The sequence below is a fragment of the Eucyclogobius newberryi genome, unplaced genomic scaffold (genome assembly GCF_026437365.1).
Source record: "Eucyclogobius newberryi isolate DKJ021-1_F unplaced genomic scaffold, fEucNew1.0.hap1 SCAF_14, whole genome shotgun sequence".
NCBI classification, from domain to species: domain Eukaryota; kingdom Metazoa; phylum Chordata; class Actinopteri; order Gobiiformes; family Gobiidae; genus Eucyclogobius; species Eucyclogobius newberryi.
In genome coordinates, this window is record NW_027315768.1 from 34,266,468 (window position 1) to 34,294,153 (window position 27,686).

Below are 27,686 nucleotides of genomic sequence, written 5' to 3' on the forward strand. Positions count from 1 at the left end.
TAAAAATAAACACAAATAATTATAAAAATAATTATAATAATAGTAATAATAAAAAATAAAAAAAAAAGAGGAATTAGAACAATTGTCAATTTCTATCATTTGTCTGCAAAATTCTGAGATTATTTTGTCTGTTGTGCGTTTGTCAGTTATGATGTCAGGGGAAAACACTTTATGACTGGTCTAACATACGGGTCACTTTTCTGGTCGTCTCACGATGACGTCATCGCCTCGCTTGGAACGTTTCGCCAACCTGGTTCTGGTTCTTGTCTGGCAATAAATGAATAAATAAAAACACCTGTAATTTAACACATTAAAGAGACGAGCTCAGAAAACACTGCGGAACATTACAGACGGGGCAACTTCAACTTAAAACTGATATTTACACAAAATATAAGTGTTATTGTTGCTCAGATTTGATTTCCAACTCGCTCGGTCAGTCCCGTCTCCGCGGAGATACGTACGTTTAAAACACTATTGCGGAACTTTCCAGGCAAAGCAGTAACGTTTCCGGTGAGAGAAACAGCTGAAAATGCCTGAATCGAGCCTTTTAAATAGCCTAATAATAATAGCCTAATTTTACGGGATTTTCATCAATAATTCACTTTATCCGTTAATATTCTCTGTCTAGAAGCCTTCAGTGACATATTTCAACCTTTAATTTGGTTGAATTGGATTTAAAAATGCTTTACGTTCATTAGACATAATCGTTTTGACAAGTTGACCACTAAAATAAGCGTCAGTTGCAGCTCTACTTGATTAACTGTCAAATGGATAATAGTTTTCGTGTTAAAAGGTGAGGCAGCGCGTGTGGCAGGTGGGCACGCGGGCCATTTGATGTTCAGTGTGCCACTTTGCCTTGAGGTATTACCCGGGTTCAGAACAATGAGCGCCTGAACCAGAACAATAAGCAGTAATTAAATCATTGCCAGATCCAGACGCAGCAGCGCGGACAAAACGGAGACCACATATTATTCAGAACGGGATGATTTGATTAGGCTGGTGTGCCGCAGAATCTTTTTAATTAAGAAAAGTGTGCCGTGACTTTCAATTAAACAAATAAAACACTGCAATTTGACCTGTAATCATTGTTGTTTTTGTTATTTCAATAGATCCACGCCTTTAATCGAGTATAAAAAAACAAATAATACGGCTATAATCCACTTTTAATCATTATGAATCATTATTATTGTTTTCGTTACTTTAATTGATCCATAATAATCGATCAAATTAAATAAAACTAAATACGCTGTTGCCGGATTGTGGTAAAACACTCCCATCTCGTGGCCACACTTTGGTACTACAGAAAAGTGGGCGTTCCCTGGCGTCCTCACGTCGCCTCTACGTCATCACGTCCGCGGACTTTGACCTCTCCCACGCTGTGAGCCCTGCAGCCGCAGCTAAGCGCCGAAAAAACAACTCTTTCTGCAAAATAACGCCACTAAACGTAAGTATTAAAAGTGTTATTGTGTTTAAACTTCACGCGCGCGCTTCCGGTGACGTCCGTTCGTCCCGGGAACGTGCGTTTTGTGCAGCTCAAAGTAAAAGCTAAAGTTGCTAAGTCTGATTCAGCCGTGGATCTGTTACACTGGAGTCAAAATAGCAGAATAATGTTTATCAGATTTGATTCAGAGTTTGTAAAAAAAATACTTCTGTTTGTAAATGTAATGTTTGATGAGTGAGTTTTTGTCTGACAGATTGTTAAATAGATTTAAAAAAAATATTTTATACAATACAATAAAACGGCAGTAATCAATAAGTGAGCACATTTTAAGAAGGTTTTGGGTCAAAATAAATCTTTAAGATGCTTTTTCTATTGTTTGTTTATAATGTTCTTGAAGTTTAATAAAATTCTGTACATTTTTACCAACAATAATAAAGAAATTCATAACGGAAGTAAACGTTTTTCAAAATAACAAACATTTTTTAATGTAAGACAATAGTTTTTTTTGACAATTAAAAAAAAAAAAAGTTTCTCTCGTCAGCCCAAAATGTTTTAATGACGTCAAAATTAAAAAATAAGTCAAATATACTGATTAGATATACTGAAATTTATGAGATCTCAACACGATCTTCTGTGAATAATAAACAAGAAGACGCTGGTGCAGATAATTAGCCGGTTAATTAACGTACACGGTTTAAAATCACTTTTGTTTATGTCTCAAATGCATGAAGGGATTTTCGTTTTTCTTTAACCGCTTAATATTCCATAATTTATTCCCTCTTGTCCAGCGTCAGAAAATAACTATCTCCTGCGAATGTGAAATACAAAAAGTAATATTACATAAAACGATAAACTGCAAGAGAATAGTCCAGGAAACGATTGATTCAGGAAAAGACGTGTCATTTTTTACTGCCAAGAGAATATTTGTGAAGTGGTTGAACTTGTCCAGATCCGAGATGAAGGAAGTGTCTTCAAACAAATGTGCCGGAGGCTTCCAGAAGGTCTTCGAACACGAGAGGTGAGTTTGACCATAAAACGTCTTTTACAGTTTTAAGGATGAAAGTCCAGTTCATCTCTGGCTCACGTCTTTAATCGATGTGTAAACTCTAAACGATAAGATAAATATCAATAAATAATCCATAAATTCTTCAGTTTCACTTAAAATCGCCAGTTTTTCATCTAAGAACTGTCTAAATATCCTTTTAAGATTAAAGATGCACTGTGTAACTTTTCTGGTGGAGGGTCAGCCACCTGCTTGTCTCCATGGTAGCGCCACCAAGCCCCGTCCCATGTCAGATCTATGTAGAGGTGCTCACGGCAAACGTATTTGTTTAGAAATGAAAACGCCTGGAATTGAGTAAATGCAAGATACGTGGATGGGATGGATAATAATGCCACACTGCGGAACATTCTGGACTGAGTCTAAACGTCTTTACCGTCAGATTTACAGAGTTTAGTATGAATGTTTCTTACTTGTGTCTTTGTGAGTGTTTGTGTCCTTGTGAGTACTTTGTGAGTGTTTCTTGTGTCCTTGTGAGTACTGTGAGTGTTACTTACTTGTGTCCTTGTGAGTAAGGCAAGGCAAGGCAAGTTTATTTGTAGAGCACATTTCATTCACAAGGCAATTCAAAGTGCTTCACAGCAGGAAAAATGCATTCAAATCACAAAGATATTAAGAAACAGAAATACAATAAAATTAACTGAATTAAGAATTATCAATCCAACTGATTGTTTAAACTAATAAAATCACAAACAAAAGAAGAGTGCAAAGAAACTGACTTTCAGTCATATGCGCAGCTATGACTGAAAGTCAGTTAGCTTAGATTTGAACATTGTCAGAGTAGAAGCCTGTCTCACATCTTCAGGAAGACTGTTCCAGATTTTAGCTGCATAAAACTGAAACGCAGATTCCCCATGTTTAGTCCTGACTCTGGCACCAGCAGGAGGCCGGTCCCTGAGGTCCTCAGAGTCCGAGATGGTTCATATGGCACTAACATGTCCAAGATGTACTTTGGTGCTAGGCCATGGAGAGACTTGTACACAAGCAGAGCTGCTTTAAAGTCTATTCTCTGAGCCACAGGTGGCAGTGCAGAGACCTGAGAACAGGACTAATGTGATCATACTTCCTGGTTCTAGTCAGGACCCGAGCAGCAGCGTTCTGGATGAACTGCAGCTGTTTTACAACTCGTTTGGAGAGACCAGTGAGCAGGCCGTTACAGTAGTCTAATCTACTGGAGACAAACGCATGGATAAGTCTCTCTAAATCTGGTTTTGACACTATATTTTTGATTTTGGCAATGTTTTTTAGATGGTAAAAAGCTGCTGATGTTATTGATTTGACGTGGCAATTAAAGTTCAAGTCTGGGTCCATTATTACTCCAGATTTCTAATTTGGTTTGTAGGTTTTAGAGCGAGACTCTGGAGGTGACCGCTAACACTTTCTCTTTGTTTCTGTGGGCCAAAAACGATTATTTCAGTCTTGTCTGAGTTCAGCTGGAGAAAGTTGTTTTGCATCCACAAACTGATCTGTTGGATGCAGTGACAGAGTGAATCTACTGGTCCATAGTCACCTGCCGATAGTGAAACATAGATCTGAGTGTCGTCTGCATAATTGTGATAGGACACATTTTCACTGCGTATCAACTGACCCAACGGCAGCATGTAGAGGTTGAACAGAAGGGGACCCAGGACTGACCCTTGGGGCACTCCACAGGTCAGGGTCATGTGGTCTGAGACACAGCTACCAATTTCAACAAAGTACTTCCTGTCTTCCAGATAGGACCTTAACCAGTTTAGGGCAGTGCCAGTGATGCCCACCCATCCGCTAGTCTCTGTAAGAGGATCCCAGGATCGACAGTGTCAAAAGCAGCACTCAGATCTAACAGAATTAAGACTGAGGCTTTGCCCGTGTCAGTGTTCAGGCGGATGTCATTTGTCACCTTGACAAGAGCAGTCTCAGTGCTGTGATGAGGTCTAAAACCTGACTGAAAAACATCAAATGAGTTGTTTATTAAGAGGAAATCTGTGAGCTGTTGGTAAACAACCTTTTCAAGGACTTTGCCCCAAAATGGCAGATTAGAGATGGGCCGGTAATGACTCAGTACTGCGGCATCAAGACTGCTCTTCTTTAGGAGAGGCTTTATGACCGCAGTTTTCACAGACATTGGGAATGTTCCAGATTGAAGCGACATGTTAACTATGTGAGTGAATGGTGCTAACAAACTGTTCAGCACAGACTTTAGAAATCTGGTGGGTAACACATCGAGGCAGCATGTAGATGAACTCAGACTGGTGATGATCTCATGGACAGTTTTGTCAGTTACTGGTGCAAAGTGAGTTAGCTCTAAGTGTCTTGGTGGTTTTAGGGTAATTTTCTGCATTGTAGGATTTATAGCATTTTTAATGCCCTGAACTTTGTCATTAAAGAATAATGCAAACTCATTACACTTGGATGTGGAAATGAGTTCTAACGGCAGCTGAGCTGGAGGGTTTGTTAATCTGTTTACTGTGGCAAACAGGACACGCCAGTTGTTACTGCAGCTTCCCATTATTTCAGAAAAATATCTTTCCCTAGTTCTACATAAGATTAGGTTGTACATGTTCAGCTCTTTGTAAATCTTTTTGAACCTGGAGCTTTGACTTGCGCCATTTCCGTTCGGCCCTGCGGCACTCCCTTATCTGTGCCCTGACCGAATCATCATTTCTCCACGGCGCCTTCTGCTTATTTTTAACCATTTTAGCCTTTATAGGGGCGATGGTGTCCAGAACATTCAAAACACTAGATGTAACAGAGTTCAACAAATCATTTACATTAGAACATGAGACATTTTCAAAGTTTATCATTTCCATAAACAGTGCACCTGTGCCATCACTTATGTGTCTCCTCTGAACAACTGCAGGACCAACCGGAGGTTTGGGAGAAACAGATAGGTCAAAGAAGACACAGAAATGATCAGACAGAGCAACATCGATCACATTAACATTTGAAATATTTACCCCCTTTGTAATTATGAGATCTAGAGTGTGTCCTTTGCTGTGGGTGGGGCCTCTCACATGCTGAGTAAGACTGAAGGTTTCAAGGACAGCATCAAGCTCTTTAGCGTTTCTGTCACAAATATTATCAACATGCACATTGAAATCACCTGTAATGACCAAACCATCAAAGTCTGTGCATATGACTGAAAGCATCTCAGTAAAATCATCAATAAAACTTTGGCAGTGCTGGGGAGGCTTGTATAAAACAATGAAGGGAATGGATGGAGACCGTTTTAGCTCCATTTTAAAGGATACATACTCAAATGATGAAAACACCCCAAAAGACAACCTGCGGGTAATTATTTCATCTCTAAAGACAGCATAGACTCCACCCCCTTTTTTGTTTTCTCGTGTTTCAGATTCAAACTTAAAGTTGGGTGGAGCAGATTCAGATCAGAACTACATTTCCTGTGTTTTTGTCAAGCCATGTTTCAGTTAAAAACATAAAATCAAGATTATAAGAAGAAATAAAATTATTAATTAAGAGAGATTTGTTACATAAGGATCTGACATTTAGCACAGCAAGTTTCAGACTAGTTTCAGTGGGACTGGGATTTATCTTTTCACAGGGAATATGAATCACATTTCTCAGATTGGGCCTGACTCGCATTTTGTTTTTCCATCTGTGTGATGATGTGACTACAGAAATAGCACTAGGGGGGGCTCTTTTTACATAGGGCCCCGGGTTGGTTTGATTTTTAATGTGACAATAAGTCCCGGCAACGCTGAGACCCAGTGCATCCTAGCTATGGGAGATACCAGGTGAAAGGCGAGGTTGGATGGGTGGTGGGGCTTTTGTAGCCAAGGAGAGTTTGGGACCAGGTGAGAGGCGAGGGGGGATGGGTGGTGGGGCTTTTGTAGCCAAGGAGAGTTTGGGACCAGGTGAGAGGCGAGGGGGGATGGGTGGTGGGGCTTTTGTTGGTGTAGTCGGCTTGTGCAGGGAAGAGTTGATAAGTATTGACATAGCCCTTGCTATATTGGGCGTGAGTGGAGCCATCTTAATGCCTGATTTGATCAGACTTTCAAAATGGCTGGGAAGGCCCATGGGTGAGAGTGGAGATGAGAAGGAGAATGATGAATCTTTAGTGGGAGTAGATGTTGCAGGAGGAACCCAGGGCTGGTGTGAAGGCAGGGGCGATGACAGGGATGTTGTTGGGCTTGTCACAGATGGGTCCAAGGCCTTTGAAGATTGTTCCTTTGCTGGAGGCGGTGGAGGTGAATGTGGAGCAGGAATTCTTCTCTCATTCCTCTCTTCTCTAACTATCTGCTCAGGACCCTGTCCAGGCCCAGTCCAATGCCTCAGAGCGTGGAGCAGGTTCTCTGTCAGCACCCTCACTCCACCTCTGCATAGGTGGGGGCCATTTCTCTTAAACAGGTCCTCTCGTTTCCAGAATAGATAGAAGTTCTCAATGTAGTGTAGTCCTCTCGGGGAACACTCTTTGGACAGCCATGTGTTCAGCTGAAGAAGCCGGCTAAACTTGTTTATCCTCCTGTCGATGTTTGGAAGAGGTCCACTTATGAAAGTTTTGATTTCCATTTTATCAAGCACGTCGAATAACTTCAAGAAGTCTTTTTTCAAAACTTCTGTCTGCTCTCGCCGCATGTCCACAGCACCCACGTGCACAATCAGCTGTTTAGCTCCTCCATGCTTAGCCATAATATTTGGAAGGAGTGACGTTATCTCAGAAACAGTGGCGCTTGGAAAAGAATGTGTGTTTATCTTTTCATGCGTCACGTGACTTATCGCGCCGTCCCCAACCAAAACAATCTGCGTGACCTTGGCTCCTGGCACAGATCCTCTTCGTTGTATTTTGGCCACGTCATCTTTCCTTTTTTCATTTAATTCCATCTCTGAAAGTGGTAAATCTGTTTGTGAGCTGTATTTTAGGTGACTTCACGTTATCTTTGTATCGTTTAGGCTTTGCTCCAAGTTTGTTCCAAGAAACAGCCTGGTCTTTCTGGTTTTTAGACAGTTTTGGAAACGACACAGAGTCACTGCGGTTTAGGTTGAAAGTAGCAGTTTTTCTTGTAAAAAGTGTGCTCTTCTTACCATCGGTTGACACAGGAATGGTATCGTGAAGAACTTTTTCAGATTCCAAAACAAATATCCGTGTTTTCAGCTCATTAATTTCTTGTTGATATTTCCGACAGCGTTCACAGTCTTTCTCCCTTCTTCTCCCGGACATGTCGCTGGCGTCAGATATGTCGTTAAAACTGGAAAAAAATTCTTAAAATCCTTGGTTTACTTGAAAAAGTCTAAAGCAAAAATGTTTGGAAGACAAAAACTGATTAAAAAGCAAAATAAATAAAGAAAGCAGCGATAGCAAGCGGAGCGAGCAAAAAAGCGTGTGCACTCTTCGGAAGCAGGATATGATCACATGAGTACTGTGAGTGTTACTTACTTGTGTCCTTGTGAGTACTTTGAGTGTTACTTTCTTGTGTCCTTGTGAGTACTTTGAGTGTTTCTTGTGTCCTTGTGAGTACTGTGAGTGTTACTTACGTGTGTCCTTGTGAGTACTGTGAGTGTTACTTACGTGTGTCCTTGTGAGTACTGTGAGTGTTACTTACGTGTGTCCTTGTGAGTACTATGAGTGTTACTTACTTGTGTCCTTGTGAGTACTTTGAATGTGTCTTACTTGTGTCCTTGTGAGTACTGTGAGTGTTACTTACGTGTGTCCTTGTGAGTACTATGAGTGTTACTTACTTGTGTCCTTGTGAGTACTTTGTGAATGTGTCTTACTTGTGTCCTTGTGAGTACTGTGAGTGTTGCTTACTTGTGTCCTTGTGAGTACTGTGAGTGTTACTTACTTGTGTCCTTGTGAGTACTTTGTGAATGTGTCTTACTTGTGTCCTTGTGAGTACTGTGAGTGTTACTTATTTGTGTCCTTGTGAGTACTTTGAGTGTTACTTACTTGTGTCCTTGTGAGTACTGTGAGTGTTACTTACTTGTGTCCTTGTCTTTGTAGCTCTGAGCTGAAGTGCAAGATGAAGTTTGCCGTGTTTGTTCCACCGAAGGCCGAGTCTCAGAAGTGTGCGGTGCTGTACTGGCTCTCCGGTCAGTCCAACACAAATACTCACTGTCGCGGGGCGTTTGGGGTCCTCTGAATACTAACTCTCTGCACCCTCTGGTGGCCACAGCACGCAGTTACGCTCTAACCACGTCAAGCTCAGTCAGTTTATCAATAATTGTGAAATATTTCAGGGAATTATCTTAAAAACATAACTGTCATGAAAATGTTTTTGTTTTGCTTTTTTAAATCTGGCTGTTTTTAGTCACTTTTGCATCATTCACAAAGTAAAAGTATGTTTTCTCCAAATAATCTAAACGTCCAAGTCCATGTGACACATCAGATGACACTTTTCAGTAAAACAAAAGGAACATGATTATATTTAAGTTTTACCAGACATTTTTGCCTGTTTTTCTGCTATTTTGATGTCACTTCCTGGTTTGACGCGGCCATTAAATATGACATAGGCAGATACACAACAGTTACTTAGCAACCAGATTGTAAACAAGAGCTAAAATCATACAACAGTTATGATTTGACAAATAATTACACTTGAAAACATGTTTAAACTGTCATTAAAAGGTGTAATCTAGTGTAAAGCTCACTGCATTTGTGACGGAATGGCGCTTTTTGATGACATCACAGAGGGATTCGGTTGTAGAACTCTACCACACACTTACAGTGCGTCGCTGGTGCGCTGCAGGTCTGACATGCTCGGAGCAGAACTTCATCACTAAAGCTGGCGCTCAGCTCGGAGCGGCTGAACACGGACTCATCATCGTGGCCCCGGACACCAGTCCACGTAAGTGCAGCGCCGAATGATGACACGCTCAGTAGAATCCAAGTAATAATGACACGCTCAGTAGAATCCAAGTAATAATGACACGCTCAGTAGAATCCAAGTAATAATGACACGCTCAGTAGAATCCAAGTAATAATGACACGCTCAGTAGAATCCAAGTAATAATGACACGCTCAGTAGAATCCAAGTAATAATGACACGCTCAGTATGACACGCTCAGTAGAATCCAAGTAATAATGACACGCTCAGTAGAATCCAAGTAATAATGACACGCTCAGTAGAATCCAAGTAATAATGACACGCTCAGTAGAATCCAAGTAATAATGACACGCTCAGTATGACACGCTCAGTAGAATCTCAAATAATAAAGACACGCTCAGTAGAATCTCATAATAATGACACGCTCAGTAGAATCCAAGTAATAATGACACGCTCAGTATGACACGCTCAGTAGAATCCAAGTAATAATGACACGCTCAGTAGAATCCAAGTAATAATGACACGCTCAGTAGAATCCAAGTAATAATGACACGCTCAGTAGAATCCAAGTAATAATGACACGCTCAGTATGACACGCTCAGTAGAATCTCAAATAATAAAGACACGCTCAGTAGAATCTCATAATAATGACACGCTCAGTAGAATCCAGGTCCAAAAGGACTCACAAGGACACAAGGAAGAAACACTCACAAAGTACTCTACAAACACAAGGACACAAGTAAGTAACACTCACAAAGTACTCTACAAACACAAGGACACAAGTAAGTAACACTCAGAAAGTACTCAGAAAGTACTCACAAGGACACAAGAAAGAACCACTCACAAAGTACTCACGAGGACACAAGAAACACTCACAAAGTACTCTACAAACATAAGGACACAAGTAAGAACTACTCACAAAGTACTCACAAAGGACACAATAAAGAACCACTCACAAAGTACTCACGAGGACACAAGAAACACTCACAAAGTACTCTACAGACATAAGGACACAAGTAAGAACTACTCACAAAGTACTCACAAAGGACACAATAAAGAAACACTCACAAAGTACTCTACAAACACAAGGACACAAGTAAGTAACACTCACAAAGTACTCTACAGACATAAGGACACAAGTAAGAACTACTCACAAAGTACTCACAAAGGACACAATAAAGAAACACTCACAAAGTACTCTACAAACATAAGGACACAAGAAAGAACCACTCACAAATTACTCACAAGGACACAAGTAAGAAACACTCACAAAGTACTCACGAGGACACAAGAAACACTCACAAAGTACTCTACAAACATAAGGACACAAGTAAGAACTACTCACAAAGTACTCACAAAGGACACAATAAAGAACCACTCACAAAGTACTCACGAGGACACAAGAAACACTCACAAAGTACTCTACAAACACAAGGACACAAGTAAGTAACACTCACAAAGTACTCTACAAACATAAGGACACAAGAAAGAACCACTCACAAAGGACACAATAAAGAACCACTCACAAAGTACTCACAAGGACACAAGTAAGACACATTCACAAATTACTCACAAGGACACAAGTAAGAAACGCTCACAAAGTACTCTACAAACATAAAGACACAAGTAAGAACCACTCACAAAGTACTCACAAAGGACACAATAAAGAACCACTCACAAAGTACTCACAAGGACACAAGTAAGACACATTCACAAATTACTCACAAGGACACAAGTAAGAAACGCTCACAAAGTACTCACAAGGACACAAGTAAGACACATTCACAAATTACTCACAAGGACACAAGTAAGAAACACTCACAAATTACTCACAAGGACACAAGTAAGAAACACTCACAAAGTATGATCCTTTTTAGGGCTGTTTTTGAGCCTTTTCAATTGGTCGATGGCAACCAAAAGTTTCATTTAAGACAAAATGAGGTTGATGATGTTCACACTTGTGTTTCCCATGATGCATCAGGCGGGTGTGACATCGAGGGGGAGGACGAGAGCTGGGACTTTGGGACCGGAGCGGGTTTTTATGTGGACGCCACTGAAGAGCCCTGGAAGACCAACTACCGCATGTACTCGTATGTCACCGCCGAGGTACGACACGCCCGCTGCCTTTAAAGTACATGAGAGTGAATGTTTAAAGTACATGAGAGTGAATGCTTAAAGTACATGAGAGTGAATGTTTAAAGTACATGAGAGTGAATGTTTAAAGTACATGAAAGTGAATGTTTAAAGTACATGAGAGTGAATGCTTAAAGTACATGAGAGTGAATGTTTAAAGTACATGAGAGTGAATGTTTAAAGTACATGAAAGTGAATGTTTAAAGTACATGAAAGTGAATGTTTAAAGTACATGAGAGTGAATGCTTAAAGTACATGAAAGTGAATGCTTAAAGTACATGAGAGTGAATGCTTAAAGTACATGAAAGTGAATGCTTAAAGTACATGAGAGTGAATGCTTAAAGTACATGAAAGTGAATGTTTAAAGTACATGAGAGTGAATGTTTAAAGTACATGAGAGTGAATGTTTAAAGTACATGAGAGTGAATGCTTAAAGTACATGAGAGTGAATGCTTAAAGTACATGAAAGTGAATGTTTAAAGTACATGAGAGTGAATGTTTAAAGTACATGAGAGTGAATGCTTAAAGTACATGAAAGTGAATGTTTAAAGTACATGAAAGTGAATGTTTAAAGTACATGAGAGTGAATGTTTAAAGTACATGAGAGTGAATGTTTAAAGTACATGAGAGTGAATGTTTAAAGTACATGAGAGTGAATGTTTAAAGTACATGAGAGTGAATGTTTAAAGTACATGAGAGTGAATGTTTAAAGTACATGAGAGTGAATGTTTAAAGTACATGAGAGTGAATGCTTAAAGTACATGAAAGTGAATGTTTAAAGTACATGAAAGTGAATGTTTAAAGTACATGAGAGTGAATGTTTAAAGTACATGAAAGTGAATGTTTAAAGTACATGAGAGTGAATGCTTAAAGTACATGAAAGTGAATGTTTAAAGTACATGAGAGTGAATGCTTAAAGTACATGAGAGTGAATGCTTAAAGTACATGAAAGTGAATGTTTAAAGTATGTGAAAGTGAATGTTTAAAGTACATGAGAGTGAATGTTTAAAGTACATGAGAGTGAATGTTTAAAGTACATGAGAGTGAATGTTTAAAGTACATGAGAGTGAATGCTTAAAGTACATGAGAGTGAATGTTTAAAGTACATGAAAGTGAATGTTTAAAGTATGTGAAAGTGAATGTTTAAATTACATGAGAGTGAATGTTTAAAGTACATGAAAGTGAATGTTTAAAGTACGTGAAAGGTGAATGTTTAAAGTACATGAAAGGTGAATGTTTAAAGTACGTGAAAGGTGAATACAAATGTACACGTGTAAATATACTTGCATTTATACACGATGCATACATACTGGCCGTTGAAAAGCACAAATACGCTTGTTTGAGGGTCATTTTTAACACTTATCAGACGTCCCACTGGTAATATATTTACTTTTTGGTAATATTTATATATATATATATATATATATATATATATATATATATATATATATATATATACATTTTTTTTTTTTTTTTTTTTTAATTATTATTATTATTATAATATTTTATTTTCTTTCTTTTTTTTTTTGGCCCTTAGGCCAGACCTGGGCATTTGTGGCCCCAGGGGCAGGATGCGGGCGGCCCCAGGGGCAGGATGTGGCCCTCGGCATGTTTTAATCTGGCCCCTAGAAAGATTTTGGTTTCTATTTTTGTTTTTAACTGTAACATCTGTCTGCACTTGTGTCCTAAATAAAAAATACATGAAATGAATTAAATAATATATTCAATAGCCAAATTTGACAGAAAAGTGATATTTTATTTGATATTTAATATGAAAAAATAATATATATATTTTTTTTTAATTTGTATTTATTTTTTCACACCATTGATCGCTCTATTTTGCATTTTTTGGCTGGTGCGACTTATAGTCCGGAAAATACGGTGCCCTGGTCCAGATAACGATTATCAAAATAAAATTACACTTTAATAGTCGACTCGTCATGATTATTACGATGACTTGTTGCAGCTCTTCTGTCTCACCCTCTCTTCTGTCTCACCCTCTCCTCTGTCTCACCCTCTCCTCTGTCTCACCCTCTCCTCTGTCTCACCCTCTCCTCTGTCTAACCCTCTCCTCTGTCTAACCCTCTCCTCTGTCTCACCCTCTCCTCTGTCTAACCCTCTCCTCTGTCTCACCCTCTCCTCTGTCTAACCCTCTCCTCTGTCTCACCCTCTCCTCTGTCTCACCCTCTCCTCTGTCTCACCCTCTCCTCTGTCTAACCCTCTCTTCTGTCTCACCCTCTCCTCTGTCTAACCCTCTCCTCTGTCTCACCCTCTCCTCTGTCTAACCCACTCCTCTGTCTCACCCTCTCCTCTGTCTCACCCTCTCCTCTGTCTCACCCTCTCCTCTGTCTAACCCTCTCCTCTGTCTCACCCTCTCCTCTGTCTCACCCTCTCCTCTGTCTAACCCTCTGCTCTGTCTATATATAATATAATGTGCATTTGTTTATGTGTTAGCTGCCGAAGCTAATCAACGCTAACTTCCCCACCGACCCCGAGCGCATGTCCATCTCGGGACACTCGATGGGCGGACACGGAGCGCTCATCTGTGCCCTCAAGAACCCGGGAAGATACAAGGTACATGAAACATCTCATGTCGTCCTGCTGAAACGTCTAATGTCCCTCTGCTGAAACGTTTCATGTCTGTCTGCTGAAAAGTCTCATGTCCTCCTGCTAAAACGTTTCCTCCTGTCATCCTGCTGAAACGTCTCATGTCCTTCTGCTGAAATGTCTCTTGTCCTTCCCCTGCAACATCTCATTCCGCTGAAACGTCTCATGTCCGTCTGCCGAAACATCCTGTCCTTCTGCTGAAACGTCTCATGTCCTGCTGAAACGTCTCTTGTCATTCCGCTGTAACATCTCTCCTTCTGCTGAAACGTCTCTTGTCCTTCCGCTGTAACATCTCCTGTCGTCCCGCTAAAACGTCTCATGTGTTCTCTCTGCTGGTCCAGTCTGTGTCTGCGTTCGCTCCCATCTGTAACCCGGTGCAGTGTCCCTGGGGTCAGAAGGCCTTCGCTGGATACCTGGGCCCCGAGCGCTCCACGTGGGAGGTACACACCCAACATCCGACCGACTGAAACTGTAGGAAACTAACATCCGACCGACTGAAACTGGAGGAAACTAACATCCGACCGACTGAAACTGGAGGAAACTAACAGCCGACCGACTGAAACTGTAGGAAACTAACATCCGACCGACTGAAACTGTAGGAAACTAACATCCGACCGACTGAAACTGGAGGAAACTAACATCCGACCGACTGAAACTGGAGGAAACTAACATCCGACCGACTGAAACTGGAGGAAACTAACATCCGACCGACTGAAACTGTAGGAAACTAACATCCGACCGACTGAAACTGGAGGAAACTAACATCCGACCGACTGAAACTGGAGGAAACTAACATCCGACCGACTGAAACTGGAGGAAACTAACATCCGACCGACTGACTAATGACTAACTTTGATCTTCTCTCTTTCTCAGGCGTACGATGCCACAGTCTTGGCCTCCTCGTACTCTGGGCCTCAGTTGGACGTTCTCATTGATCAGGGCAAAGATGATAACTTCCTGTCTGCGTCTCAGCTACTTCCTGATAACCTGATCGCCGTCTGCTCCGAGAAGAAGATCCCGGTGGTCTTCAGACTGCAGCCGGTGACTACAACTCTGTCAGGGCTCATTTACACCAGCGACATACCACACTGGCTCGGAGCGACCCCGGGTGGCTCAGAGCGACCCCCCATTGGCTCGGGAGCGACCCCCGGTGGCTCAGGAGCGACCTGACCCCCAGTGGCTCAGGAGCGACCCGAACCCCGGTGGCTCAGAGCGACCCCCGGTGGCTCAGAGCGACCCCCGGTGGCTCAGAGCGACCCCCCGTGGCTCAGAGCGGCTCAGGAGCGACCCCCGGTGGCTCAGAGTGGCTCAGAGCGACCCCCGGTGGCTCAGAGCGACCCCCGGTGGCTCAGGAGCGACCTGACCCCCAGTGGCTCAGGAGCGACCTGAACCCCGGTGGCTCAGAGCGACCCCTGGTGGCTCAGAGCGACCCCTGGTGGCTCAGAGTGGCTCAGGAGCGACCCCCGGTGGCTCAGGAGCGACCCCCGGTGGCTCGGAGACGCAGGTGCAGTCGAACGTCACAAACACATTAATTTCAAATTCAATTGAATTGCTCTTCACTTCTGAACAAGAAAATACCTCAATTATTTCATTTGCGATTGTGAAATCATAATTGATAAATATGTAAATGAGTGAATATTAAAACAGTTCAGTTTGAGGACACGTGTCCAGGGCATCCAGCTCTTTTACAGCGTGTTCTGAGCAAAGTTCCAGAGTTCATCTTTAACTGTTATTTACCTGTTCTTCTCGGCTCTAGGGTTACGACCACAGTTACTACTTCATCTACTCCTTCATGAACGACCACATCAAACACCACGCCAAGTTCCTCAACGCCTGAAGGACCTGGACCAAGACCTGGGACCTGGGACCAGGGACCAGGGACCAGGGACCAGGGACCAGGGACCAGGGACCAGGGACCAGGGACCAGGGACCAGGGACCAGGGACCAGGGACCAGGGACCAGGGACCAGGGACCAGGGACCAGGGACCTGGGACCTGGGACAGAATTCAAACCAGAACTTGTCTTCAGAGAATTACAAATTTCAATTACAAAATGCTATTTAAGTTTCGACCCAGAATCATTTTGTTTTGCTCGTGTTGGACAAACCTCTGAGAGCGTTTGACTAAAGTGTGACTTTAAAGTCTTTTGGTCTTTAAACCTTTTGTAAAAACTGACACAAATAAAAAGCTTCAACACTTGATACTGGGACGTCCATTATTGGGTTAATTATCACAGTCTCATCATTCATTCATTTTCTATCACTTGTTTCGGGGTCGCGGGTGGCCCGTCCCAGTGAGCCCGTCCCAGTGAGCCCGTCCCACTGAGCCCGTCCCACTGAGCCCGTCCCACTGACTTTGGGCGCTAGGCGGGGTACCAGCTGGACAGGGGCCAAGACATGGAGACATAGACATTAGACCATTCACTCTCACAATCACTAGGGCCAATTTAGCCTAACGCATGCATGTGATTGGACGGTGGGAGGAGCCAGAGAACCCACGGTAACACGGGGAGAACATGCAGACTCCACCCACAGAGATCATGTGATGGCGAGAGCGCCACAGTCACTGACCCGGAAATAATGAGAATTTAATGTAAAACACGTCAGAAATGTAACAACTGTTTTTAAATCTTCATTATGGCCACTAGAGGGCGTGGCATCTTTATTTAGTTCTGCTGCAGTTTCGAGACGTTAAAACAAATAAAACCTCAGTTTCTTTCACTCAAACAAACAAAAGCCACCACGACTCTGAACACATTTTACAGTGCAAGTATTTATTTGACAGTGCAGTATTTACAATATTAACAGTACTTACAGTATTTACAGAACTCGCAGCAGTTTAAGGCGATGTTAAAGGGGCGGTCCAGTTAAAGGGGCGGTCCACGTTAAAGGGGCGGTCCAGTTGAAGGGACGGTCCACGTTAAAGGGGCGGTCCACGTTAAAGGGGCGGTCCACGTTAAAGGGGCGGTCCACGTTAAAGGGGCGGTCCACGTTAAAGGGGCGGTCCACGTTAAAGGGGCGGTTCATGCAGTAGAAACAGGATATTTTTTGACAGGAAAAACTCTCCAGTCACACATGGAGTTAAATAAATATGACTTTGTTTTTATTCATTTAAAATAAATTTCTTGGCAGATAATGACAATGACAATAATAACCGCACTGGAAAAATGTACAATCTTAAATACGTTAAACAACAATAAGTTAAAAAGGGATTTAATTAAGTCGTTATTTTTTGACTTTCTTAAACTATGATTTTCCAACAGAAACAGTAAGTTTAGTTCTTATTTCAAGTGAAATAGTATTTTATTTCTCATTTCAATTCAGACAACGCTCGTCTTTTTGTTTTGTTTAAGTAAAACTCAACATTTTGTGACAATCGGACTTTACGGATGTCAAAACACACTCAAAACAAGAGAAATACAACTTATTTCAACCACTTATTATTCACTTATTTCAGGTTTAGATTGAGTCTTTTTTCCAGTGCAGTCATTGAATCTAATCCCCAAAAAAATCAACGTTGCCCAAACCAAAGACGTTTCAACAGAGATAAAAACGTTCTTTTAGTTTTTGCAGTGTCACATTAAAGTGCAGGAATAATCTGGAAGTAAATACTTGAAGTAACTGTATTGCAGTTTCCTCTTCGCGCCGCGGCACAAGAAATGCCACGCGCAACTCGACCGGCACAGGACGCGGGAAACCAACATTTACACCACCAGTTCTGCAAAAACGCGGATCAAATCGAGGAGTTCGTGTGAGAAAATCTGAGCCGGAAACGAGAAAAGACATTTTATCCACTAAAATTGGCTTTAAATCTAAAAAGGAGGTGAATTGTGGCTTAAGTTTGCCGTTGTATAAATGTTTTAATCCGTGATCGGACGCGACGTCGGTGCAAAAGTAAAAGAACTGTATTTTTCTTAAATATAGTGCAGTAGAAAGTACAGATTCTGCTCTCAAATGTATGAAAAGTGACTAAAAAGTACTTTCCGATTGGTTTAAAGTGTTATCAGCATTTTCACGACTAAAACGTTCAAATAATAATAAAAAACTCTGGAAACATTTGATTGACTGAAAAAACAGGACAATTCTTTATGAAAATCGCCACATTTCACTCTTTAATTGTGTGAAATATTTGCACTTTTCCGTCTAAAAACACAGATTTGAACCAGAAACGACGTCGACTTCTCGTTCAGTCGTTTACTGAACCGTCGAGCGTGAAATAAGGAGCGTTTACGGCTCGTTACTGCCACAAAGTGTTTCATTCTGCGGTTTATTCACTTTTTCACGTTACAAAATGATCCTTAGTGACGTACGACGGGTTTTTACGATTGTCTAATTCCAACTTTATTTGGTGTGTTTATACCTGTCGTACATTTAAATGATAGTTTTACATCAATCGAGCAGGTATTTGTGGAGAAAACGTGGGATAATCTGTAGAAAATGACAGGAAGTGACATCACACCAGGAACAGGAAGTGACATCACAGCAGGGACAGGAAGTGACATCACAGCAGGGACACTCGTTCCAGTCAAAGTTTATGCAGAATTTACACAAATGAAACAACTTTCTTGACGCTCTAAACATAAATTCAACAAAATAAAGTCGCTCTCACATATTTGTATTAGTTTTATTAGATGAGTTTTGGCCCAGTGTTTGCTGGGTAATTTCCTACTGTGATGTCATCAATCACAAACAGGAAGTGGAATTATAATCCTCACAAATGTGCTTTTCTGTGATAACATTTTGAGAATTTGAAATATATTTATCTCAGTTTTAGAGTGGTCCGGCCTGTAGGGGGCGCTGCAACCGTGATATTTCTGTCACGATATATCGCACTTCAAAACATTTATATCTGAACTACTTTTACTTTGTGTATTTTTCGCTCCTCTTTTTCTTGATTTTGACTTAACAAACTCGTAATCCTTTTTAAATCACGTTTGAATTAAAATTGAGACTTTCTGGAACGGCCCGGCATGTTCCGCAGTGTGGCATTAAACACTACAGGCCACGAGACGGGTCGGCTCTGTGGAGAGGCGAGCAGTCACGCTACAGGTCACGTGACGGGTCGGCTCTGTGGAGAGGCGAGCAGTCACGCTACAGGCCACGTGACGGGTCGGCTCTGTGGAGAGGCGAGCAGTCACGCTACAGGCCACGTGACGGGTCGGCTCTGTGGAGAGGCGAGTTCATGTTTTGAATAAATCTGTATTTGAATCAAAGGAAAATGGACGAGTTTAATGCCACACAATATGTTTATTGAGCTCTAAACACTCGGTGCCACCTCGTGATGTCATCAGGTGGTTTCAGGAAGTCTAACTGCTACTGCTGTTAGCCCGATTCAACCTGCGTCACTTTAGTTTCAAAACGATTGTCGTTACGGCTCTTTGGACACTTTACATTAAACACAAATAATACATTAATATTTAGCAAAATGTCTATTTTTTATTTTATTAAACAAAATAAACTTTTCTTAAATACACAGTGAGTTCCATCTGTTTGTAAAATAATGTTTGGTGTTTTTCACTTAAATGTTCATAAAAAACTATTTCAAAACATTTACAAATGCTACTTTTAATTTTAAAACAATATTGATTTTTGAGTAGCTGAGACGCAGACAAAAAGTGAATTATAATCTGAAGGGCAGATCAAACATTGCAATAAATTAGTTCAAACATATTCCTCAAAATTTGGTAAAATACATGTTATAAATACATTTTAAAAAGTCAAAAGTCCATTCTCCCAAATTCTCCAACAATAAATTAAAAGCTGTTGAAATTCTCGTCTTGTGTTTGCATAATTTCAAAGGTTTTTTGCATAATTTACACATCGTTTGCCTTTTTAACAAACAGAATGTTAAATATGAACCTGCTCCAGGCTCAAGAGTTCATTTAATGTGAAATAAAGAGAGAATTAACTTTTTACGGGGAAAATGTACTTCTCAAAATGTTGCGAGTTTCACACTCATTATACGCCTGGTTTAGTCCTGGTTTAGACCTGGTTTAGACCTGGTTTAGTCCTGGTTTAGACCTGGTTTAGTCCTGGTTTAGTCCTGGTTTAGTCCTGGTCTTTAATAGACACAGTTATAATTGATTAAAAAAAAGTGATTCCAGGTGGTTTGGACTTTGTGGTGATTCTTTGGCCCCAGAGTCTTCAGCAAGGACTAAACCAGGACTAAACCAGGACTAAACCAGGACTAAACCAGGACTAAACCAGGACTAAACCAGGACTAAACCAGGTCTAAACCAGGACTAAACCAGGACTAAACCAGGTCTAAACCAGGACTAAACCAGGACTAAACCAGGTCTAAACCAGGACTAAACCAGGTCTAAACCAGGTCTAAACCAGGACTAAACCAGGTCTAAACCAGGACTAAACCAGGTCTAAACCAGGTCTAAACCAGGACTAAACCAGGACTAAACCAGGTCTAAACCAGGACTAAACCAGGACTAAACCAGGTCTAAACCAGGACTAAACCAGGTCTAAACCAGGACTAAACCAGGACTAAACCAGGTCTAAACCAGGACTAAACCAGGTCTAAACCAGGTCTAAACCAGGACTAAACCAGGTCTAAACCAGGACTAAACCAGGTCTAAACCAGGACTAAACCAGGACTAAACCAGGTCTAAACCAGGTCTAAACGGATGTATTTGACATCAAATTAAAGGTAAAGTTTGTAGCTGTCCTGGTGGTCTCTGGGACGTCCCACAGGGCCATGTCCACACACATGAACTTCTCTTGACATGTTCTGCTCAAACTGGTGGAAACATTTACCCATTTATGGTTTGGCATTTTTCTCCTAATTTTTTGCCATAAAATCTACCAATATTATCTTGAAAATCCAGATCAAAATGCCATGAATCGTGTCCCTCCCGGCGCCGTCTCACACGATAGCGCTCGAGTCGCTTCACACAACCACTGCCACCACGACTCGACCCTTGACCCTTGACCCTTCTCAAGTGGCCCATCCTGTCTTTGTCCACAGCGGTTTCTTCTTCTCCGTTTCCCCGGCGGATTCTTTGCGTTTCCGTGCGTGGTCCGCCTCCGTTCGGCTCACGTGCCGAGCGGCGTCACGTCCACGAGCGCTTGTACCGTGACGCACAGTTTGACCACGCCCTTCTCCTCCAGGATGTGGTGAGGGAGGCACAGTTTGTCCTGGACCAGGAGGTGGCGGGAGGGGGACAGAGAGCAGGTTATTGACAAGGGACAAGCAGCAAACACATGAGCTATTACTTTCCATATACACTTCAAATCAAATCATTTCCCATGTCCCCGGTCTCTTTTTAGTCCATGTCCCCGGTCTCTTTTTAGTCCATGTCCCCGGTCTCTTTTTAGTCCATGTCCCCGGTCTCTTTTTAGTCCATGTCCCCGGTCTCTCTTTAGTCCATGTCCCCGGTCTCTTTTTAGTCCATGTCCCCGGTCTCTTTTTAGTCCATGTCCCCGGTCTCTCTTTAGTCCATGTCCCCGGTCTCTCTTTAGTCCATGTCCCCGGTCTCTCTTTAGTCCATGTCCCCGGTCTCTCTTTAGTCCATGTCCCCGGTCTCTCTTTAGTCCATGTCCCCGGTCTCTCTTTAGTCCATGTCCCCGGTCTCTCTTTACTCCATGTCCCCGGTCTCTCTTTAGTCCATGTCCCCGGTCTCTCTTTAATCCATGTCCCCGGTCTCTCTTTAATCCAGGTCCCCGGTCTCTCTTTAGTCCAGGTCCCCGGTCTCTCTTTAGTCCATGTCCCCGGTCTCTCTTTAGTCCATGTCCCCGGTCTCTCTTTAATCCATGTCCCCGGTCTCTCTTTAGTCCAGGTCCCCGGTCTCTCTTTAGTCCATGTCCCCGGTCTCTCTTTAGTCCATGTCCCCGGTCTCTCTTTAGTCCATGTCCCCGGTCTCTCTTTAGTCCATGTCCCAGTCTCTCTTTAGTCCATGTCCCAGTCTCTCTTTAGTCCATGTCCCAGTCTCTCTTTAGTCCATGTCCCCAGTCTCTCTTTAGTCCATGTCCCAGTCTCTCTTTAGTCCATGTCCCCAGTCTCTCTTTAGTCCACGCTGCTGCTGGTGGTTAAAAGTTAAACTGTTGGAAACTAGCGACACGGTACAATATTAACTGTTTTTGAGGAATAAGGTATAAATAAAACAAGAGGAATCATTGTCATGGCAACAAAACTGGACGGACATAAAGTTCCAGCAGCATCTTAAACTTGGAGAGGAGCACGTTTTAAGACACTTTTCTTTACATTTCCTTGTTTCGTTGACTTTTCTGTATCTTTACGTGATCGAGTGTCCACGTTCAACCGCACAATTTTGAAAAAAATTGTTTGCCATTTTTTCCCCATTAAAGTCTGGTGATAAAAATTTGAAAATTCTAAAACTAAAGAATGACACAAACGGCAGTGATTGAGTGTGAAAGTGTTTGTTTCCTGCTCTTACATTCATCAGGAGGACCTTTGAACCCAAACAAACTCTGATGATGTCACTCCTTTGCTCCTCCTACAGTCTAAAGATGGCCGCCGTTGTCTTCTCTAGCTTTATTTACATGATCGTCGTCGACTTCTGTGAACTGACTGACAGGCCACACACGCGCTTAAAGGTGCACTCTGGGACTTTTCTTGTGTAGATGTCTGGAATGTTCCGCAGTTCGGCGTTAAACGTATCGCTTGCTTCTGCACAACATTGTTTTTATTGCAAAAAAGAAAGAAAAAACTGGAAAATTGATCTGAAAATTGTGAGACGACAAAATGTAAAGACGTGTAAAATATTTATTACTTTTGTCAGTTCAAGGCTCAAACATATTCAAAGTTTCCATTGAGTTTCACATTCGGTCCATGTCTCTCTTTAATCCATGTCCCCGGTCTCTCTTTAGTCCATGTCCCAGTCTCTCTTTAGTCCATGTTCCCGGTCTCTCTTTAGTCCATGTCCCGGTCTCTCTTTAGTCCATGTCCCGGTCTCTCTTTAGTCCATGTCCCAGTCTCTCTTTAGTCCATGTCCCAGTCTCTCTTTAGTCCATGTCCCAGTCTCTCTTTAGTCCATGTCCCGGTCTCTCTTTAGTCCATGTCCCGGTCTCTCTTTAGTCCATGTCCCGGTCTCTCTTTAGTCCATGTCCCAGTCTCTCTTTAGTCCATGTCCCAGTCTCTCTTTAGTCCATGTCCCAGTCTCTCTTTAGTCCATGTCCCAGTCTCTCTTTAGTCCATGTCCCAGTCTCTCTTTAGTCCATGTCCCAGTCTCTCTTTAGTCCATGTCCCAGTCTCTCTTTAGTCCATGTCCCAGTCTCTCTTTAGTCCATGTCCCAGTCTCTCTTTAGTCCATGTCCCGGTCTCTCTTTAGTCCATGTCCCGGTCTCTCTTTAGTCCATGTCCCGGTCTCTCTTTAGTCCATGTCCCAGTCTCTCTTTAGTCCATGTCCCAGTCTCTCTTTAGTCCATGTCCCAGTCTCTCTTTAGTCCATGTCCCAGTCTCTCTTTAGTCCATGTCCCAGTCTCTCTTTAGTCCATGTCCCAGTCTCTCTTTAGTCCATGTCCCAGTCTCTCTTTAGTCCATGTCCCAGTCTCTCTTTAGTCCATGTCCCAGTCTCTCTTTAGTCCATGTCCCAGTCTCTCTTTAGTCCATGTCCCAGTCTCTCTTTAGTCCTTTTAGCTATTGTGCTTCCAGTGCCAGTCATGGAAACTGTTGTTTCATCAGAGTTTGAAATTGAAATGTTCACATAATTGGGATGAGAAGATTTATTACAATTGATTTAAACATTCAATGAGGTTTTTCAGTTTTGAAAAACTATTTTATAAAAATGTGAGTCAGAAATTCAATTTAATTTAATTTAATATTCAAAATCTGAAGAAACAAATCATCTTCCAAACGTGTTACAAATGTATTTAAAACAGTACAAAGCCTGTATGAAATGTGCTCTACAAATAAACTTGCCTTGCCTAGGTGTGTGTGTAGGTGTGTGTGTGTGTGTGTGTGTGTGTGTGTGTGTGTGTGTATGTGTGTGTGTGTGTGTGTGTGTGTGTGTATGTGTGTGTGTGTGTGTGTGTGTGTGTGTATGTATGTGTGTGTGTGTGTGTGTGTGTATATGTGTGTGTGTGTGTGTGTGTGTGTGTGTGTGTGTGTGTGTGTGTGTGTGTGTGTGTGTGTGTGTGTGTGTGTGTGTGTGTGTGTGTGTGTGTGTGTATGTATGTGTGTGTGTGTGTGTGTGTGTGTGTGTGTATGTATGTGTGTGTGTATGTATGTGTGTGTGTGTGTGTGTGTGTGTGTGTGTGTGTGTGTGTGTGTGTATGTATGTGTGTGTGTGTAGGTGTGTGTGTGTGTGTGTGTGTGTGTGTGTGTGTAGGTGTGTGTGTGTATGTGTGTGTGTGTGTGTAGGTGTGTGTGTGTATGTGTCACATGATCTTTAAGTGTCTCCAGGCCTTTTGTTGCATAGTCTGACTTATATATACTATACTATACTATACTATACTATACTATACTATACTATACTATACTATACTATACTATACTATACTATACTATTTATAATTGAATTACAATTGAAAAATATACCTAATAATGTTAAAGTCCCACAAAACTACTACAGGCTCCAAGTTTGTTATCTACAACCATCAATCCTCCTGACCAGGGTCATATGTACAAATATAATAATATAATGTACCAAATATCGATATATTGATACCGACAGAGGTATCAAAAAGTATCGATACTTCTGCAAAAATATTGATTCTTAACTTTTCTCTCTCTTTAATTAAATTGTGTTAAAATGTTTAGAATATTTGTTCTTCATATTAACTGAAAATAATAATGGCCAAGTTCAACTGTTCATAGTTTCAATGCTTTTTAGTACAAAACTCATTGTTATTGGATTGATATAAAAGTGTTTTAAATGTTAGATGATATAATACATGAGATGAACTATGTGAGCTCGCTCCACGTGTACGCCAAGAACAGCAGTAAAATACACAGCACATGGACCAGGCTTGGGCCAATCAGATCCCAGAAGCGCCAGGAAGGGGGCGGGGTCTGCGTGGTCACGGAAACAAAGGAAAGGGAGGAACTAAGGCAGGAAGAGCAGCAGGAAGTGGACGTGTCCGCTTCCTGTTTAGAGTCCAGGGCGACCAGCGCGCGAATCGTGGAGCAAACGGGCGAAAGACGACACTGAAGGACGTCGTAAGGAGAACACAGAGAAGACTGGAGGAGGTGGAGGAGGTGGAGGAGGAGGGGGAGGAGGAGGAGAGAGGAAGTGGAGGAAAGAGGAGGTGGCGGAGAGAGGAAGTGGAGGAAAGAGGAGGTGGCGGAGAGAGGAAGTGGAGGAAAGAGGAGGTGGCGGAGAGAGGAAGTGGAGGAAAGAGGAGGTGGTGGAACAGGAGGTGGAGGGGGAGGAGGTGGAGAGGAGAAGAGAGAGGAAGAGGTGTAGTAGTAGTAGTAGTAGTAGTAGTAGCAGTAGTAGCAGTAGTAGTAGTAGTAGTAGTAGTAGTAGTAGTAGCAGTAGTAGCAGTAGTAGCAGTAGTAGCAGTAGTAGTAGTAGTAGTAGCAGTAGTAGCAGTAGTAGCAGTAGTAGTAGTAGTAGTAGTAGTAGTAGTAGTCGTAGCAGTAGTAGCAGTAGTAGCAGTAGTAGCAGTAGTAGCAGTAGTAGTAGTAGTAGTAGTAGTAGTAGTAGTAGCAGTAGTAGCAGTAGTAGCAGTAGTAGCAGTAGTAGCAGTAGTAGTAGTAGTAGTAGCAGTAGTAGCAGTAGTAGCAGTAGTAGTAGTAGTAGTAGTAGTAGTAGTAGCAGTAGTAGCAGTAGTAGCAGTAGTAGCAGTAGTAGCAGTAGTAGTAGTAGTAGTAGTAGTAGTAGTAGTAGTAGCAGTAGTAGCAGTAGTAGCAGTAGTAGCAGTAGTAGCAGTAGTAGTAGTAGTAGTAGTAGTCAAAGGAAAGGTTGTCCAAAACACCATGGAAAAAAAAAATAGTATCAAACATAAAAAATAACAAATAAATTTATATAAAATGTAATATGATAAATATTAGTACAATGTAAAGTAACGTGTTTAAAATAACATGATACAGACAAGAGAAAAAGGAGAGAGGAGACAATCCAGGGGAAAGTAAAAAAGAAGAGAAAGAGGAGGTTAACATCAAGTTCAGAGAAAAAATAGAAAGAGAAATAGAGAAAGAGGCGGGCCAGGAGGAGCCAGAACAGCCAGCAGGGGGCGTGTCAGCACCAGCGAGGGAGAACAGCCAGCAGGGGGCGTGTCAGCACCAGCGAGGGAGAACAGCCAGCAGGGGGCGTGTCAGCGCCAGCGAGGGAGAACGGCTAGCAGGGGGCGTGTCAGCGCCAGCGAGGGAGAACGGCTAGCAGGGGGCGTGTCAGCGCCAGCGAGGGAGAACGGCTAGCAGGGGGCGTGTCAGCGCCAGCGAGGGAGAACGGCCAGCAGGGGGCGTGTCAGCACCAGCGAGGGAGAACAGCTAGCAGGGGGCGTGTCATCGCCAGCGAGGGAGAACGGCTAGCAGGGGGCGTGTCAGCGCCAGCGAGGGAGAACGGCCAGCAGGGGGCGTGTCAGCACCAGCGAGGGAGAACAGCCAGCAGGGGGCGTGTCAGCGCCAGCGAGGGAGAACGGCTAGCAGGGGGCGTGTCAGCGCCAGCGAGGGAGAACAGCCAGCAGGGGGCGTGTCAGCGCCAGCGAGGGAGAACGGCTAGCAGGGGGCGTGTCAGCGCCAGCGAGGGAGAACGGCTAGCAGGGGGCGTGTCAGCGCCAGCGAGGGAGAACGGCTAGCAGGGGGCGTGTCAGCGCCAGCGAGGGAGAACGGCCAGCAGGGGGCGTGTCAGCACCAGCGAGGGAGAACAGCTAGCAGGGGGCGTGTCATCGCCAGCGAGGGAGAACGGCTAGCAGGGGGCGTGTCAGCGCCAGCGAGGGAGAACGGCCAGCAGGGGGCGTGTCAGCACCAGCGAGGGAGAACAGCCAGCAGGGGGCGTGTCAGCGCCAGCGAGGGAGAACGGCTAGCAGGGGGCGTGTCAGCGCCAGCGAGGGAGAACGGCTAGCAGGGGGCGTGTCAGCGCCAGCGAGGGAGAACGGCTAGCAGGGGGCGTGTCAGGGCCAGCGAGGGAGAACGGCCAGCAGGGGGCGTGTCAGCACCAGCGAGGGAGAACAGCTAGCAGGGGGCGTGTCAGCGCCAGCGAGGGAGAACGGCTAGCAGGGGGCGTGTCAGCGCCAGCGAGGGAGAACGGCCAGCAGGGGGCGTGTCAGCACCAGCGAGGGAGAACAGCTAGCAGGGGGCGTGTCAGCGCCAGCGAGGGAGAACGGCTAGCAGGGGGCGTGTCAGCGCCAGCGAGGGACAACAGCCAGCAGGGGGCGTGTCAGCGCCAGCGAGGGAGAACGGCCAGCAGGGGGCGTGTCAGCGCCAGCGAGGGAGAACGGCCAGCAGGGGGCGTGTCAGCGCCAGCGAGGGACAACAGCCAGCAGGGGGCGTGTCAGCGCCAGCGAGGGAGAACAGCCAGCAGGGGGCGTGTCAGCGCCAGCGAGGGAGAACAGCCAGCAGGGGGCGTGTCAGCGCCAGCGAGGGAGAACAGCCAGCAGGGGGCGTGTCAGCACCAGCGAGGGTTCAACTGCAAGCAATGGATATCTACAGGAGGTGAAACGACTTTGAAATGACCTTGACCCTTCAAACATTAGAAAGTGAAATAATGCAGAGTTAAAGGACATGTATTATTATAATGACATCCGCCTGAACAAGCCTCAGTCTAAATT

The 27,686-nt window shown here is 43.2% G+C and overlaps 3 protein-coding genes across 3 annotated transcripts in view; 1 reads left to right on the forward strand and 2 right to left on the reverse strand.

The window, feature by feature from the left end:
• LOC140360019 (E3 ubiquitin/ISG15 ligase TRIM25-like) overlaps positions 1-27,686 on the reverse strand; it is a 441,716-nt gene that overhangs the window by 120,742 nt on the left and 293,288 nt on the right. The gene's annotated exons all lie outside the window — the stretch shown is intronic.
• On the forward strand, positions 1,422-15,892 carry esd (esterase D/formylglutathione hydrolase). The gene is made up of 9 exons (XM_072445293.1): positions 1,422-1,444; positions 2,391-2,459; positions 8,443-8,531; positions 9,188-9,286; positions 11,247-11,371; positions 13,853-13,972; positions 14,347-14,445; positions 14,879-15,046; positions 15,762-15,892. The coding sequence occupies exons 2-9, from the start codon at positions 2,398-2,400 to the stop codon at positions 15,840-15,842; spliced, it is 843 nt and encodes a 280-aa protein (XP_072301394.1). The 5' UTR covers positions 1,422-1,444; positions 2,391-2,397; the 3' UTR covers positions 15,843-15,892.
• lrch1 (leucine-rich repeats and calponin homology (CH) domain containing 1) overlaps positions 20,678-27,686 on the reverse strand; it is a 76,271-nt gene continuing 69,262 nt past the window's right edge. Inside the window, exon 19 of the mRNA XM_072445294.1 lies at positions 20,678-21,149. Coding sequence (XP_072301395.1) covers positions 21,048-21,149 — 102 coding nt within the window. The 3' untranslated portion in view covers positions 20,678-21,047. The remainder of the gene's footprint in view (positions 21,150-27,686) is intronic.

Bases quoted from the DNA above. Each gene is read 5' to 3' on its own strand.
- esd (XM_072445293.1), top strand. From the start codon at position 2,398: ATGAAGGAAGTGTCTTCAAACAAATGTGCCGGAGGCTTCCAGAAGGTC. The intron at 11,372-13,852 runs GTACGACACGCC...TTTATGTGTTAG, and splicing joins ACTCGTATGTCACCGCCGAG to CTGCCGAAGCTAATCAACGC. The intron at 14,446-14,878 runs GTACACACCCAA...TCTCTTTCTCAG, and splicing joins CCGAGCGCTCCACGTGGGAG to GCGTACGATGCCACAGTCTT.